At 43.6% G+C, this 14,705-nt stretch overlaps 1 protein-coding gene across 2 annotated transcripts in view; it reads right to left on the reverse strand.

The window, feature by feature from the left end:
- LOC121292401 (calmin-like) overlaps positions 1-14,705 on the reverse strand; it is an 84,868-nt gene that overhangs the window by 29,101 nt on the left and 41,062 nt on the right. For both annotated transcript variants that reach the window (XM_041214260.1, XM_041214261.1), the window contains exons 4-7: positions 13,050-13,133; positions 12,520-12,612; positions 2,708-2,895; positions 573-766 (exon numbers count right to left, since the gene is read on the reverse strand). In XM_041214260.1, the coding sequence (XP_041070194.1) occupies positions 573-766; positions 2,708-2,895; positions 12,520-12,612; positions 13,050-13,133 (559 nt within the window). The remainder of the gene's footprint in view (positions 1-572; positions 767-2,707; positions 2,896-12,519; positions 12,613-13,049; positions 13,134-14,705) is intronic.

A 14,705-nucleotide genomic window follows, 5' to 3' on the forward strand; every position in this document is an offset into this window, starting at 1 on the left:
TAAATTTTTGCATAGGGGTCAGCAAAGGACTCAGATCTGGATAGCAAAACTCTTTAAAGCAGGCAGGCTACTCACTCATTGACAATCCTGATTTAATGTTTCAAATGGTGAGCTTTTTACAACAACAGATTTGATTTTCAACTGCTGGCTACCCGTTTTTCGGGCAAAACTGTCAGTTGTGAATTACATTTCTCCCCCATTGTGTCTCAGATAATTGGAGCTACTGGTTTACTTCATGGACAATGTTTCACCACTTCGACTCACATTCTGAAGGTGAGTAGATGCAAATTGGTTTTTGATGTACCATAGTTAAAATTTAAAAGTAAAATGATCACAGGATCCAAGCTGTGCATAATTGGATGCATGACCAAATCATTAGCGATCACAGGAGCAAGTAGGAAATGGAAATGTCACACTGGTTCAATAAGTGGTTGTCTTCTGAGACTGAGGTAAAAGGGCCATCAACGGGGCAATGTAGAGGATGCTTTACCCAGCAGTTTGCCTCATGTGCAAATGCTTGTTGGACCAGTACAGAGAAAGCACTACTCAATATAGAAGGAATTCTGCCATACCTTCAGGTTCTAAAAGCGGTGGGATGTCGAGGTTGACGTGCGCTATTTTGAAAGCATCTTCCAGATTGACCTTGTTTTGTCTCTCCATAGCTTTTCTCATGTCCACTAAGCCAGGGTCAATTGCTTTGATGAGAGCCAGGAACGCAATGCCACTCCGCCAACTGGTACCAAAGTCCTGGATGGCTACACCATACCTGTATATGATAAAGTGTATGGCATTGGCTGTTTTATGAATACACATGCAGCATACTACCTTTCTTGCCAATCTATCCTTATCACACCTCAGCAACAGGCAAGTGGGGCAGGGTATTTGATTCTTAGGTTTCCTATCCATGGTGCTTTGAACCAGAAGATGTGCAGATGCCACAGGATACTTCTTAATTTGAGGGACACATTGGTGCATGAGAATCAAGGGTCTGAACTTTGTGCCATTCCATTACAACATATAATGCAGCTGTAGAATTCTGCATTATTGCCTGGTTCATGATAAATAAACTCTTTAAACCGATCACAAAATTTTCTTTTCTAATGCTCCAAAATCTCTCCTCAGGATAAACAATGAGCATTTGTTTCAAAGCTTTCACCAATTACACCCTTTAAATGTAATTAATGACACTTCACCAGGCAGATGGGACCCATTTAAAATGACTAAAATGACAATGGCAGTATTCCCGTTGTTGCTTTGAAGGAATCAAGCTGCTTGAGAAAGGTCTGCATGTTGCTCAGTAACTGGTCTTCAGGGCCCACATGAAACTACCAGATCTTCCAAGGGCTAGGATTCCATCATCAGTGGTCTGTGGGTGGAAAATCTGCCACAGGGTTAGACAGGAGTTCAACTCTGCATTGTGGAATCCTTTGTTCTTCCCCTAAAAATGTGGATGGATCTACAATTCAATTGTAACTACACTTCAAAAGCACTTCATTGGCTGTAAAGCACTTCACTGTCTTAAGGTCATGAAAGGTACTACAGAAATGCAGTTTTTTTAAATATATATATATATAGCACCTTTAACATAACAAAACATCCTTTGGAACTAAAGAACTACTTCTATAGCACCTTTCACAACCTCAAGATGTCCCATAAGAATATTAACCCTCGAGCCTGTTCCTCCACTCAATGAGATCATGGTTGATCTCCAACCTAACAACACATACACCTTTGCCTCTTATCCTATCATACCTTCAGTTAACAAAAATTTATCAATCTCAGATTTGAAATTAACATTAGATATAGCATCATTTGCAATTTGAGGAAGGGAATTCCAAACTTTTACTACACTTTGCATGGAGAAATGTGTTTTAATTTCACTCCTGATTGTCTGGCTCCAATTTTTAGACTATACAACCCACTCTGCCCAACAACCCCCAACCCTAATCTCCCCAACCAATGGAAATAGTTTCTGTCTATCTACCCTATCTGTTCCCTTAATATCTTGAAAATTTCAATCACATCATCACTTAACCATCTAAAATATAGGAAATACAACCCTAGTTTGTGTAATCTCTCTTCAGAATTTAACCCTTAGAGTCCAGCTATCATTCTGGTTAATCTAGATATAAAGACCAGCATTCCTTTCATTCCAAGGCATTTCACAGCCAAAAGTAGTACTGTTTTAATTTAGGAAACATGTCATTCAATTTACATACAGCAAGCTCCCACAAAGCACAATGAGATAATGTCAAATATTCTGTTTTGTTAGGTGTCAGTTGAGGGATAAATTTTGGCCTACTCTTATTTAGTGTCATGGGACACTGTCACCTATGTGGGTAGAAGGCACCTTAGTTTAACCTCTCATCCAAAAGAAGGCAGACAGTGCAACTCTCCCTTAAGTAGCTCATTAGTATTAGATTATTTACTCAAGTCATTGGTGTGGGGATTTAATCCATGATCTTCTGACTCAGGAGGTGAGAAGTGAGCCATTGAGTGACAGCTGACTTGGCAGGGAAAGTGGTAGATTTCAAGAAAGCGGCAAGAGTACAGCCAGAGTTAGGCTATGGCGAGGCTTTTAAAGGTGGGAAGAGGAGAGAAGAGAAGGGGTCCAGGAAGAGTTCCAGATTGCAAGGACAACATGGCTGAGGCTCTACTGTGGATGGGGAAAATGGCAAGAAGTAGAAAAGAGTTGGAAGAAACTTACTTTGCAGTCCTCCTCTGCACCCAATTCAGGAGAACTTTAATAACCTTCCTCTGGTCCTTGTATGGAGCTGAAGGGGTTGTTTCCTTAGAAGTGCAGTGTAACATCAGGTCATTATCACTCCCACTGTGCAAGGAAGACAGGCTGGATGTGGGAGAGAAGATCTTCAGGTGTCCAGTCGCTTCCTTTATCTGCAGTTACAGGAACAAAACATTTGTCAAAATACTGCAGATACACAACACAAAGGGGGAAATTTTAACCCTGACTGTCCACCCCACTGGTTTCTAACCAGAAAAAAATTTGTCCATGGGACCCACCCGCTGACATATAGCTTATATCCCGCAGTTCTGATTTTAATCTGCTTTTCGAAGCAGGCTGGATGGACACCTGCCGGAATATTCTTTAAATGTCTAGATCTGGCTCCAATGATGTCATTGAGATGACAGGTTTGATTCTTAGTTTGTCCACAGTTGAACAATGGCTGCCCTGATAGTACGCTTGGATTAGGGAGGGGAAAATTCAGAAGAATTCCCACTTCCAATGGCTACAACCTTTGCTGGAAATGCATAGGCATCAAGTGGGAAAAAGATTGGCCTCAACTTTTGATCCATCATATAACCGTTGACTGACACTCACTGCAGAGACTCACACCGAATAATGGGAACTTGGATAAGACACTGAAGCCACTTTCCAGCACGTAAAGGATGGTGTGAAAACTGGTTTAAAAAAAAAAACTCTTGTAGAAACATGCTCTGGGAGGATTTTTAGTCAAACAAAACAAACTTCATTTACACGAGAGCTTCCGTGGCTGCTTGTATCCAACCAGCCCCTCTTACAGCCATTTTTCTAGGAAACCATCCCTAGAATGTATTCCCCCACGCTAGCCACACATTGGTTGAATAATTCACATGCTGCCTACTGAGCTGAACTGATCTTAAAGTGACAGTCATCACAACTCTGAACTGGGGTGGTGGCACAGGTTGGTGGAAAGGGGAGAGTACAGTCTTAACTTCCAAATAGCCTACAGACAGACTAGTAGTATTAGCAGTAAGCATTTCTAATGATATTACTGACATTTGTACAGACTAGTAGTATTACTGGTAGTAATCTTCTAAGAGTCCTTAGATTCTGGAAAAATCCTAGAGGATTGGAAAACAGCCAATGTAACACCCTTATTGAAAAAGTGAGACACAAAAATCAGGTAACTATAGGCTAGTTAGCTCAATATCTGTCATTGGGAAAATGTTGGAGTCTATTATAAAGGATGTAATAGCTGAGCATTTAGAAATGCATAATCTAATCAAGCAGAGTCAGCATGGCTTCCTGAAGGGAATATAATGCCTGACAAATCTCTTAGAATTCTTTGAGGAGGTAACAAGTAGGATAGATAAAGGGGAACCAATAGATGTAATATCTTTGGATTTCCAAAAGGCATTAGATAAGGTACCACACATCAGGCTACTTAATAAGATAGTCCATGGTGTTGGGGGTAGTATATTAGCATGGATAGAGGATTGGCTAACAAATAGAAGACAGAGAATTGGGATAATTCATGATTTCCAGGATGGCAACCTGTAACTGGTGGAGTGCCACAGGGATCAGTGCTGGGGCCACAGTTATTTACAATATATATTAATGACTTGGATAAGGGAAATGAATGTACTATCGCCAAGTTTGCAATGACACAAAAATAAGTGGGAAGGCAAGTGGTGAGGATGACACAAAGAGTCTACAGAGGGATATAGACAGGTTAAGTGAATGGGCAAAAGTGGGAAAGTGTGAGGTTATGCACTTTGGCAGGAATAGAGGAGGTGAATATTATTTAAATGGAGAAAGACTGAGCATAGAGGGATTTGGGGGTCCTTGTGCATGAATCCCAAAAAGCTAGCATACAAGTTCAGCAGATAATAGGGAAGGCAATGGAATGTTGGCCTTTATTTCGAAGGGAATGGAGTATAAAAATAGGGAAGTCTTGCTAAAACTATACAAGGCACTAGTTAGACCACACCTAGAATACTGTGAATAGTTTTGGTCCCCTTATCTAAGGAAAGATGTACTGGCATTGGAGGCAGTCCAGAGAAGGTTCACTAGGTTTATCCTGGGTGTGGAGGGATTTTCTCATGAGGAGAGGTTGAGCAGGTTGGGCCTGTACTCATTGGAGTTTAGAAGAATGAGAGGTGACCTTATTGAAACATACAAGATTCTTAGGGGGCTTGCCAGGGTAGATGCTGAGAGGTTGTTTCCCCTTGTGGGAGAGTCTAGGACCAGAGGGCATAATCTCAGAGTAAGGGTGCACCCACTTAAAACAGAGATGAAGAGGAATTTCTTCTCTCAGAGGGTAGTCAATCAATGGAATTCTTTACTACAGAGGGCTGTGGAGGCTGGGTCTTTAAGTATATTCAAGGCTGAGCTAGACAGATTTTTAATCAGTAAGGGAATCAAGGGTTATAGGGGAAAGGCAGGAGAGTGGAGTTGAGGATTATCAGATTAGTCATGATCTCATTTACTGGCGGAGAAGACTCAATGGGCCGAATGGCCTACTTCTGCTCCGTCTTATGGTTAATGCTTGAAAGCAAGTGATCTACCTTCACCAACATATTAAATGTGTGACTAGAGCAGCATGGGGTAACAAGTGGGGGCGCGGGGGTGGGAAATTTTTGGAGAGGAAAGGTGGGCCATTGTTGGTTCGCTCATTGATTTTGAGCAATGGAACTAGGGGTTTAACCTGCAAGCTAGATGGATTTCAGCAGGGATGAGAGATGGCTATAATAAAAACAGAAATGCAGTAGTCAGCAGATCTGTGGAGAGAGAAACAGAGTTAAAGGCCTGAATTTTGTGCATGTCGTGCATGTGTAATCAGTGGGCCTGGAAGTGGACATGATATCCACTTCTGACCATGATCGCAACTGACACGTGATTTGGCTCTGGCTGGCTAATTCAGGCCCGGCTACCATGAAACACTGGACATTGGGACAGCACAATCCATAGGCGTGGGGGCAGGGGCAGGAGTATGGGCACGCGGATGCAATCTCTCTCTCTCCAGGACAAAGCAGCCCGCTTGATTGGCACCATATCCACAAACATTCACTCCCTCCAACACCACCGCACAGTGGCAGCAGTGTACACCATCTACAAGATGCACTGCAGGCTCCTTAGACAGCACCTTCCAAACCCACAACCACTACCATCTAGAAGGACAAGGGCAGCAGATACATGGGAACACCACCAACTGGAAGTTCACCTCCAAGTCACTCACCATCCTGACTTGGAAATATATCGCCGTTCCTTCACTGTCGCTGGATGCAAATCCTGGAACTCCCTTCCTAACAGCACTGTGGGTTTACCTACACCACCATGGACTGCAGCGGTTCAAGAAGGCAGCTCACCACCACCATCTCAAGGGCAACTAGGGGTGGGCAATAAACGCTGGCCCAGCCAGCGAAGCCTACATTCCATGAATGAATATTAACAAAAAGGCCCTCAAGACGGTGAGGGTTGAGGAGGCAGTCTCTAGAGGAGATAAGGCCTGAAAGAGATGTGAGGGTGTGTGTGAGTGTGAGAGTGGTGATGTCACTTGAGCTGGCAGTGAGTGAGATGCCAGTGAATGTGTGATGGCCTTGTGAGTGAGAATGTTTGGAGTGATGAAATGATAGCCTTACCCTGGCAGCACGGATGAGATCATTCATCCTCTTTCTGCATTGGAAGGCCAACCTCTTCTGTGCAGCATTGGCACCGATCACCACTGTCATCGCCTACCAAGCTGAAGTGGTGAGATTGCTGGACCTCCAGTAGCCAGAGCGGGACTACAGAACATCACGGCATCCAAAAGGCATTCCAGGGATGTGTCACTGAATCAGGGGCTGCAGTCTTCTTGCCTTTTGGGGCCATGTCTTTTGTGCAGCAGTATTGGGCTAGAAGCACTGAGAACTGTGCACGCGACTGCACTTTAAATATGGCAGCTGGCGTGAGGAAGAGGCGAGGTAACAGTGTGGCAGGCAAATGAGAGCCTGGCCACCATCGAAATGGTGTGTTTCCTGGGAATGCAAGACTAATGAGGTGGATTGGGACAATATGGCACGAAAAGCTGCCTTTGCAGCTGGAGGGTAAAACTTTCTTTTTCCCGCCCGCTACCACACTCATCTGGTTCCACCCTCTGTCCTACCATGTAGTTACAATCATGGGGCCTGTACACCACTCCCAAAAGTGACTTATCATTTCTCATCACAACCCAAACCACTCCTATATCCTGGTTTCCTGAACTTAGGTCATCCCTCCCTAATATGCTAATACCATCATTAATTAACAGAGCTACCCCTCCACCTTTTCCTAACTTCCTGTCACATACCCTTCAATATTCAGGTCCCAATCTATGTCATTGTGTTGCTATGTCTCTGTAATGGCTATCAGATCATAATTTTTTATTTCCATTTTTGTTATCAGTTCAGCTGTTTTGTTTCAAATGCTACATGTGTTTAGATAGAGTCTTTAGTTTTGTCCTTTTATTATTTGTGGCATCTAGCCTTATTTGCTGATTTACTTTTAGATTTGTACTCTCTGTCCCTCCCTGTCATGGTCTGTTTATCACTTCTCATATATTTACCTTTCTCTCTTGCCTTGTCTCTATTCTTTAATTTACCAATCTTCCCAAATTTGATCCATTGCCTCCACTATTCAGTTTTAAAACCCTCTCTACTTCCCTGGTTATGTGACTCGCAAGGACACCAGCCCCAGCATGGTTCAGGTGTAGACCATCCCAATGGTACAGATCCCACTTTCCCCAATACTAGTGCCAGTGCCCCAGGAACCAGAACCAATTTCTCCCACACCAGTCTTTGAGCCGTGCATTCATTTCTCTTTTCTTATTTTTCCTATGCCAATCTGCAGGTGGCTCAGTTAATAATCCAGAAATTATTACCTTTGAGGTTCTGCTTCTTAATTTGGTGTCTAGCTCCTCATGCTGACTATGCAGAGCCTCCTTCCTCATCCTGCCTATGTCATTGGTACCTACATGGATCACTACCAATGGATCCTCCCCCTTCCACAGCAAGTCCCTCTACAGTCCTGAGAAAATGCCCCAAACCCTGGTATTGGGCAGGCAACATAGCTGTCTGGACTCCCTCTCCTTGCTACGGGAACATTGTCAACCCCCCTCACCATACTGCCCCCTACTATCAGTACATTCCTTTGTGCTCCCCCGACTTGAATGGCTTCTTATACCACAGTGCCATGGTCAGTCAGGTCATCCACCCTGCAGCCCCACTCTCATCCAAACAAGCTGAAAGACCCTCAAACCTGTTGGACAATTGCAGAGGCTGACACTTCTGCCCTCTATGTCCCCTTACCTGCCTCAGCTACAGTCATACCCTCCTGTCCCTGACCACCTTCAAGATCAGAAGATCCTATCCTAACAGGTGTGACCGCCTCCTGGTACAAAGTGTCCAGTTAACTAACCCCTTCCCTGATGTGTCGCAGTGTCTGCAGCTCAACCTCCAGCTTAATGACTCTGAGCCAAAGCTCCTTAAGCCGCAGACACTTACTGCTGATATGTTTGCCCTGAATAACACTGGTATCCAGGAGATACCACATGCTGCAGCCAAGACAAATCACCTGTCCTGTCATATTTATGTGCTTTAATTACTTAATTATTTCATTCAATTATTTGTTTTCTTTTATATATTTACTATCCTTATTACAAATTCCTAAACTATTTTAAACCTTAGGAATAGACTTGACCTTGACCATTTGCCAGATACTCACTAAACAGCTAGCTTCTTCCCTGTAGCAGAGCAAGAACCAGTTCCTACTAGGTGAAAGAGTTAGAAAAAGCAAAGAAGCACCTCCCTCCCCTCCTCACCAAACTCCCTCAGCTCACCAAACTCCCGCACTCAGTTGAGATCACACGCCCAGTGCTGGTTGCACTGAGAATGTCTGAATTTACATGTTTTAAACAAAGGGACTAGCTGAGTCTCAGGGTCCTCTTTTCACTCACTCTTCTAGATGGGGGTTACTGTATCCAGGTCGTCTCACTCTTATAGTTGGCAGTTACAATCTCCGGGTCCTCTTTTCACCCACTCTTCACGCTTTGTTACAATGTGATCAACTGACATATTCTGTTCCTCTCTCAGATGCGCAATCCTCACTATGCCTGATAGACCTTGAGGATCCTCCCTTGACATCCAAGGAGGAGCCATGTCACATCATCTCTCTGAACCAAGTACCAGTTAGATATAGGCACATTGGTGGGCAATAGCACATCAGATCAGTTGGTAGTGGTGAGGGCACATCACACTCGCATGAGGAGCTGGTGGAGGAGGAGAGTGCCCAGGGCAGTGGCAGTCGGAGGACAGCTAGAGACCAGGACCATGCTGAGTCCGAGGCAGATGATGAGCCTCTGGAGTCATCCATCAGGTGACAGATGCTGGATATCCAGCAAGATGCGTGGGAGGATCTGGCAGAGATCCCCAAGGGTCTGCATGCCATGGCCTCTGTTATGGAGGAGTCCATGCAGAGGATGAGCACTGTGTTGACCTGGAGCTCTGAACGCACAGCCTCCTCCATTGAAAGAGCAGCGACTCCCATAATCAGGGATTTCTGGAGCTGCACTCGGACCTGCAAGCCCACTCCCTGGTCTCCCTGCCTCCCACAAGGTTCATCACTTCTGCAGCCATGTCCTCACCCTGGGTCTCCTCCGGCTAATCAGACCCCCATCATCCTCTGCAGCCTGTGGAGCTGCCTTGTTGTCTTCATCCTTCAAAAAGATCCCCCCTTGACGGAGCCAAATTATGCAGAGCGCAGCACACGATGACAATAAGCGCTCTAGAAGATATTGCAGTGCTCCCCCTAATCGGTCTAGGCATTCGAACCTCATCTTCAGCAGCCCAATGGTCCTCTCATTCACCGCCCTTGTAGAGGCATGACACCTATTGTACCTCTCCTCTGCATATGTTCTTGGCTGCTGGAATGACGTCATGAACCACCTTTTCAAGGGATAGCTTTTGTCACCCAGGAGCCAACCTCCAGCCGAGCTAGGGCCATGAACAGCCTTGGCACCTGGAAATGTTGCAGGATGTAGGCATCATGGGAGCTGCCAGGGCACCCAACGTGTTCTTGAACGATTTTGCCTTGTTCAGGTCAGCCAACCATCTGCACCTGTAACATAAAATTCTGGCCAATGTTTGAGATCTGTGACCTTTCATCAGTAATGAGAAAATTTAGAAATGTAATAAGTTTTGAACAAATGAAGTGGGGGAGAATGGGAAAAGAATAAAAGGGTGGCAGGCAGGAGAGATTAACTGACAAAAAGTGCAAGGCCAAAGGAAGAGGCAATAGGACAAGTAAAGAAACAAAGAACGTGACTAGAATTGCAGCTGCCTGAATGCAAAGTAAAGGAGCTAAGAAAGAAACAAAAGAAAAAACACAAAACCAGAGGGAGATGTTCCAAAAAGCAGACAGCCACTCTGCATTTGGTCTCCCCAATGTAGAGGGGACCACGTTGTGAGCAGCAAATACAGTTTACTAAATTGAAAGAGGTACAAATAAATTGCTATTTCATCTGATAGGAGTTTTTGGGGCCTTGGGTGTTGAGAAGGGAGGAGTAAAAGGGCAGGTATTGCATCTCCTGCGCTTGCATGAAAAGGTGCCGTAGGAAAAGGAGAGCATGTTGGGGTGATTGAAGAGTAGACAAAAGTGTTGCAGAGGGAACAGTCCCTTCAAAATATGAGGGGAAGACAGGGGAAGATGTGTTTGGTGGAGGCATCGCGCTGGAGGTGTCAGAAATGATGGACGATGATCTATTTAATATGGAGGCTGGTGGGATGGAAGGGGAAGACAAGGAGAATCCCATCGTAGTTCTGGGAGGGAGGAAAAGGATGACAGCATAAATGGGTGAAATTTAACGGATGCAATCAAGGGTCCTGTCAACCATTGTATTGGTTGGGGTGTGGAGGGGTGCAGTGGGAGGAAAATCGGTTGAGTAGAAAGGAAGACGTATCAGGAGTGCTATCATGCAGGGTTGCATCATCTCAACAGATGTGATAGAACCTGAGAAACTGGGAAAATGGAATAGAGTCCTTACAGGAGGAAGAGTGTGAGGAATTATAGCCAAGGTAGCTGACACCCACTGCAGCATTCCAATGAAGCTCAATGGCAAGTTCAAAGAACAGCACCTCACCTTCCGACTGGACACTTTATAGCCTTCTGGAATCAACATTGAATTTGACAATTTTAGATCATTACCTTTTTCCTTCTTTTTTTTTGCTGTTTTGATTTTTCTCGTTTCTTTCTTAATTCCTTCACTTTGCATTCAGACGACACTATCCTGCCATTCACACCTCCTTTAGTCACACTTTTACTTTACTTGTCTTGTTATTACTTTCTATGGCTTTTCAACATTAAACCCTTTGTCATTTGACTTCTGCCCTCTACCCCATCATAGATCTCTTTTGCTATTCTTCCCAACATTCCTCTTTTCACTTGCTCAATCTATATTACATTCCTAACTTTTCTCAGTTCTTATGAACGGTCACAGACCTAAAACTTTATCTCTGTTTCTGTCTCCACAGATGCTGTCAGATCTGCTGAGTATTTCCAGCAATTTCTGTTTTTATTTTAGATTTTCAGCATCCACAGTATTTTGCTTTTGTATCAGAAATGGCAGTTGGAAAATCTGATCCTGAGCTCATGTCAGATTGGGAAAAGAAAGGAAAGAAAGACCTGCATTTATATGGCATTTTCATAATGACTGGACATCTCAAATTGCTTTACACGCAATGAAGTACTTTTTGAAGTGTAATCACTGTTGTAATGCAGAAAATGTGGCAGCCAATTTTGTGCTCAGCAAACTCTCACAAGCAGCAATGTAATAATGACCAGTTGACCTGTTTTTGTGATGTTGATCGAGAGATAAATATTAGGGTTAGGGTGAATGTTAGCCTTAATTTTTGCGCTTAAGTCTTGGAGTGAGACTTGAACCCAGAGCCTTCTGGCCCAGAGGTAAGAGTGCTATTAACCGAGCCACAGCCAATACAGAAAAATTAAACTAAGAAGGTGAAGGTCAGTAGATTAACCAAACCTTTCTACCATGTTGTTCAATTCCCTCTCCTTCCAGAAATGAAGGTAATTGACTCTTGAACCCATTTAGACTGTCAGCTTCAATGGCCTTCTCTGACAATTTATCTCACAACTCCATTCCTAAGAAAAGGACATACAGACACTTCAGGAAGGATGTTCAAGGCCTTGGAGAGGGAGCAGAAGAGATTTTCAAGAATGGTCCCATGGATGAGGAACCTTAGTTATGGGGAAGCACTGGAGAAGCTAGGGCTGTTCACCTTAGAGCAGAGAAGGTTAAGAGATTTGATGAATGATTTTGATAGAGGAAATAAGGAGAAACGGTTTCCAATATCAAAGGATCGTTAATCAGAGGGGACAGATATAAGGTAGTGACTGGTGAAGAAAGCAGAGGCAACATGAGGAAACTAATTAAAAACTAAATTATAAAAAGACTGGAAGAGTGGTGGAAATTCAGATTCAATAGTAGCTTTCAAAAGGTAATCAGAAAAATATGTGAAGAGAAAAAAATGTACAGGGCTATGGGGAAAGAGCAGCGGGACTAACTAGATAGCTCTTTCAAAGAGCGAGCACAGGCATGATGGGCCGAATGCCCATCTTCTGTGCAGTATCCTATGTTTGGTGTGATAACGTTAGCTGAGCAATAATGTGTAAGCACACCAAAGACCAGCCTGATTGATTGGTTAGAAAGAGTTGAGAATGATTGGCTGGTTGCTCAGTCTATGGAAGGAGGGATGTCATTACCTTACCTGGAAATGGAGAATGATATTCCAGATTAAGCCAAGGATCATGGAAGGGTTGCCATTTGCAATCTCCGGGGCATCGATGCTAACCAGCTTCACCTACAAAGGGGCACTCACTAGTTAATGCTCAAAACATTCACTGTTACAGGATGCATATTTCAGTAGGATTCCACATCACAATTCACACAGTGCCTTAACAACAGTTATGCATCATAAATATTCCAATTTACACATTAAGCTCACAACATTCATACATACTTCTTACATTAGAATTCTAAATATTACAGAAAACATCCCTAAAATATTACAAAATATGTAGTAATCCGAATCAATGGGGTAGGTGTTTGCCTATATTGCCAGCCTAAAGCAAGCAGGTAATGCACAGATGATGTTAGGAGGAGCATAGTATGCTCTTTACAGAATCCATCAGTAAATTCAATGAAAGCAATTGAAATTTTATTTTCAACTATGGACGTGTGTAAGTTGGACAGAAGCTGCTGGCCTGACCCAGGAAACTTGAAGAACCTTGTACTTACATATCCTTCCTCTAAAAACTGCAGGGCCTTTGCAATGTTGTTCAGCCGGAAAATCCGATGCATTGAATGTTTGTAATGCTGCATCTGTGCAAAGAAAAAGAGCCACCATCAGCCGATCCAAGGCCCACAGGGCACTCTGATGTCCAGTGAGAAAGTTACTATTGTAACTATGGTCTGGTGGTACATGCCTATCATCCAAAACCAGAAACATGGTTGTTTACACCTTCTCAGGTTTGCGATCCCAGCAAAATTTTACTTTATACAATATTTACACTATGTACATTTCTGTCCTGCTTCACCCACTAGCACAACTTGACCCTGTGAAAGACAACTGACATTGTATCACAATGGGGGCAAATGCTGCAAGCTGCTAGCCACCTGAGCAATGCAGAAGCCCAAACTGGCCAACCTGCCTGTGCATAGCCCCACTGCAACCAGCTGCTGAGAAATAAGCCAGACAATCCCTTGGGCCCACCTTTCCTGTGAGAAAGGACCATGAACTCTGCTGCACCAGCTGCTCCAGGTGTGAGAGACTGGGGTCCAATTCTCTGATTACCAAACTTCCCACCAGTGGAATCAGGTTTTTTTCTATCAAAGCAGAAATGGAGGAGTAGGTCATTTGACCCCCTCAAGCCTGTTCCGCCATCCAATAAGATCATTGCTAATCTTCTACATCAACTTCACTTTGAATATTCTCAAGGAATGAGCAGCTGTAGCTCTATACAGTAGAGAGTGCAACTCCTTGAGTGAAGAATTTTTTCCTCATCTCAGTCCTAAATTGCAAACCCCGCACTCCAAGTTTGTGACCCCTAGTTCTAAACTCACCAGCCAGGAGAAACATCCTTCCGGCATCTACCCTGTCAACCTCTCTATAGAATTTTATATGTTTCAAAGAGATCATTCTTCCAAACTGTAGGAAATACAGGCCTAGTCTACTCAATCATTCCGCATAGGACAATCCCATCATCCATGGACCCGTCTAGCAAACCTTCATTGCATTTCCTCTAAAGCAGGTATATCCTTCCTTAGACCAAAACTATACACAGTATTCCAGATGTTGCCTCACCAAGGTCCTATATAAAATTGCAGTACGCCTTCTTTACTCTTATACTCCAATCCTTCTGTAAAAAAGATTAACATACCCTAATTACTTGCAGTACCTGCATGTTAACTTTCTTGATTAGTGTTCAAGGCCATTCGGCCTCTGAATACGAATGTTTCCTAGTCTCTCACTATTTAAAAAAAATTATTTTCTATTATAGCTGCAAAAAGTAGGTCATTTCTCCACATTATTATTCCATCTGCTGCATTCTTGCCCACTCATTATATCCCTTTGCAGCCTCACAGCTTACTTTCTCACCTAACTTTGTGTCATCGGCAAACCTGAATACAGCACTATGTCATTCATAACAAAAACAGAATTACCTGGAAAAACTCAGCAGGTCTGGCAGCATCGGCGGAGAAGAAAAGAGTTGACGTTTCGAGTCCTCATGACCCTTCGACAGAACTTGAGTTCGAGTCCAGGAAAGAGCTGAAATATAAGCTGGTTTAAGGTGTGTGTGTGGGGGGCGGAGAGATAGAGAGACAGAGAGGTGGAGGGGGTTGGTGTGGTTGTAGCGACAAACAAGCAGTGATAGAAGCAGATCATCAAAAGAT

The sequence above is a fragment of the Carcharodon carcharias genome, chromosome 20, assembly GCF_017639515.1.
Source record: "Carcharodon carcharias isolate sCarCar2 chromosome 20, sCarCar2.pri, whole genome shotgun sequence".
NCBI classification, from domain to species: domain Eukaryota; kingdom Metazoa; phylum Chordata; class Chondrichthyes; order Lamniformes; family Lamnidae; genus Carcharodon; species Carcharodon carcharias.